This window comes from Ailuropoda melanoleuca, unplaced genomic scaffold (genome assembly GCF_002007445.2).
Source record: "Ailuropoda melanoleuca isolate Jingjing unplaced genomic scaffold, ASM200744v2 unplaced-scaffold72446, whole genome shotgun sequence".
Lineage (NCBI taxonomy): Eukaryota > Metazoa > Chordata > Mammalia > Carnivora > Ursidae > Ailuropoda > Ailuropoda melanoleuca.
The window spans coordinates 1-2,833 of NW_023247666.1; the positions used below are offsets into that span (position 1 = coordinate 1).

Below are 2,833 nucleotides of genomic sequence, written 5' to 3' on the forward strand. Positions count from 1 at the left end.
AATAGAGTGTGTACAGAGCAAGTAATATAGTAAACCAGTGCATTGACGGACCCCGAAAAGTGTGCAACATATAATAGTGAAGAAAGAAATATTTTTTACATCAGAAATGACAGTATTTTTACAGAGAAGCAAATGTTCCTTTTCCTGCACTTTCGGTTGAAATGCACGTTGCATAAACCATTCTTGATACAACGGTCCAGTTATATGTATTTGCAAAGTGAATTTCTCAATTCTTTGATTTCAAATTAATACACAACAGTCTGTTTGAAACACTAACGCTACCTTTACGACCATTGACGTGCCCACTTTTGCCTATAAAATAACTGCCTTGTCGAATATGCTGTACAGGGTGAAGCTAGACACACAGAACATGAAAAGATTCTAGAAACGTTAGACTGTCTCTTGACTGCAGCAACATATGCAATTGAAAGTGTGTGTATGGACTGGTTCACCAGAGAGGATTGCAGTCCACTTCAGTGTGAGGGTCTAGGATGTGACAGATGAAGCACCAAATAATCTATCGAAATAGTACATCACCAGCTTCGCAGAAAGCATCGACGAAATCAAAAGAGGGGACAACGCATTTTGTTATAATTTCTTCCCCACCCACGTGCACCTCATTTAGGTGGTGGAACCCTTGCTTGATTTGCCAAAGGTAATGTTTCTTTCTTTCAAGTCCTGCAATATTGGGCTGTTCTTCATCAAGGGAGTTGGCTTATTTTATTATTTGTGGAATGTTTGGAACAATCATGGAAAACATGCCCATGCAAGAAATTGATGAATTAAGGAAATGCTCTCTAATGACAACGGAAGACAGAGGGAATAGAATAGATGTGATTGACATCACTTGGCTAATTTACTTGAAGAGGCGAAAAGGGATTTATGCACTATTCCACATTTCTCATTATATGTAATCCAGTTACATCATTGTCCTCATCTTTGTGCATGTGATGCCTGTTGAAACTGCTGTTCTCATCAGAGCGTTGTAGACTTTGGGATCTTGGCTCCTCGTATTAATACTTTCTGGATCTTTGAGACGAGGTTGTTGATACAATTTTGACACTTGAGCCTCCGCCGCCTCCAGAGCTGTGTCCTCCAGAACCGAAACCACCCCCAGAGCTAAATCCTCCTGAGCTGTATCCGCCTCCAGAACTGAATCCTCCTCCTCCAATTCTTCCACTTCCAGAGCTGAAGTCTCCACCTCCATGACCTCCTCCAAAGCCGTGCCCAGCGCCTTGTCCACCTCCGAAGCCTTGTCCATGTCCACCTCCTAGTCCTCCACCTACTCCATATCCACTGCTAGAGCTAACCACGGAGATGTTTACATGGCCAACTCCTTCTCCTGCAAACCTGTTTTCCTCTCCTTCCAGGAGCTTTCTGTAGGTTGCAATCTCTAGATCCAGAGCCAGCTTCACGTTCATCAATTCCTGGTAATCACGCAGTTGATGAGCCATGTCCTCCTTGGCCTTCTGCAGGGCTGCCTCCAGGTCAGCTAGTTTTTTCCTAGCATCTTTCAGAGCAAGCTCTCCTCGCTCCTCAGCCTCGCTGATGGCATGCTGTAATTTTTCACACTGTTTCTTCACATTATCAATTTCTGATCTCAGTCTCTGTATCATACGGTTCAGCTCCGAAATCTCGGCCTTGGTGCTCCGTAAATCATCTCCATGTCTGCCTGCTGAGGACTGTAGCTCCTCATACTTGGTTTGGTACCAGGTCTCTGCTTCGATGCGGCTAGTGTTAGCAATGTGTTCATACTGAGCCTTGACCTCAGCAATGATGCTGTCCAGGTTCAAGTGTCGGTTGTTGTCCATGGAGAGAATGACAGAGGTGTCTGAAATCTGGGTCTGCATCTGACGGAGTTCCTCTTCGTAGACAGCTCTAAGGAAATTGAGCTCTTCATTCAGAGAAACCACTTTGCTGTCCAGCTCCTCCTTGTTCATGAAGGCAGCATCCACGTCCTTCTTGAGCATAACAAAGTCATTTTCAGCAGCAGTGCGCTTGTTGATTTCATCTTCATACTTGTTCTTGAAGTCTTCCACCATGTCCTGCATGTTTCTCAGATCTGCATCCAGCCTATGTCTTTCATTCCCCAAAGCATCAATCTGCCTCCGTAAGTTGTTAATGTAAGTTTCAAACATGGGTTCAACGTTACTCTTGGTGGTTTTATGACCCTGCTCTTGCAACAGTTGCCATTTAGTATCCAAAACTTTATTTTGTTGCTCTAGGAATCGCACCTTATCAATGAAAGAGGCGAATTTGTTGTTGAGGGTCTTGATCTGCTCCCTTTCTTCTGTTCGCACCCTCTGGATGGTGGGGTCAATTTCCAGGTTGAGTGGGGAAAGGAGGCTCTGGTTGATGGTGACCTCTTTGATACCACCAGGTGGGCAAACGGGGAACCCCGGACCTCCACCCATCCCAAAAGATCCTCCGCCTACTCCATACCCGCCACCAGAACCAAATCCAGCACCTGCTCCTCCACCAAACCCAGCGCCTCCACCAAACCCATACCCAGCACCACCACCAAACCCAGCACCAGCTCCTCCACCAGATCCGTATCGCAGGCTGCTGCCACCTCCAAGTGAGATTTTTCTACTCCCTGCTAGATTGTACATACTTCTGCTGCCATACCCGCCACTGCCTGAACGCGCATAGCCTCCACCTCCTGCTCCAGACCGAGTTACGGAGGCAGAGCTGAAGCTGGCACCTGCTGCTGGAAGAATGGCCGAAGAAGTACTGAAGCCCCTTCTCTCAGATCTGACCGTGCTTTGGCGATTGTATGCCATGATGTGTGTGAGATGGGAGAAATTGCTGGTGTGCTGCTGCGAAAGGGAGC

General features: G+C 46.5%; 1 protein-coding gene across 1 annotated transcript; it reads right to left on the bottom strand.

The window, feature by feature from the left end:
• Positions 1-1,013: 1,013 nt before the first annotated feature.
• LOC117800559 (keratin, type II cytoskeletal 5-like) lies at positions 1,014-2,783 on the bottom strand. The gene is made up of 2 exons (XM_034653111.1): positions 1,145-2,783; positions 1,014-1,078 (listed from the first exon to the last, which is right to left on the bottom strand). Exons 1-2 carry the CDS (start codon positions 2,781-2,783, stop codon positions 1,014-1,016), a joined length of 1,704 nt encoding a protein of 567 aa, XP_034509002.1.
• Positions 2,784-2,833: the final 50 nt, after the last annotated feature.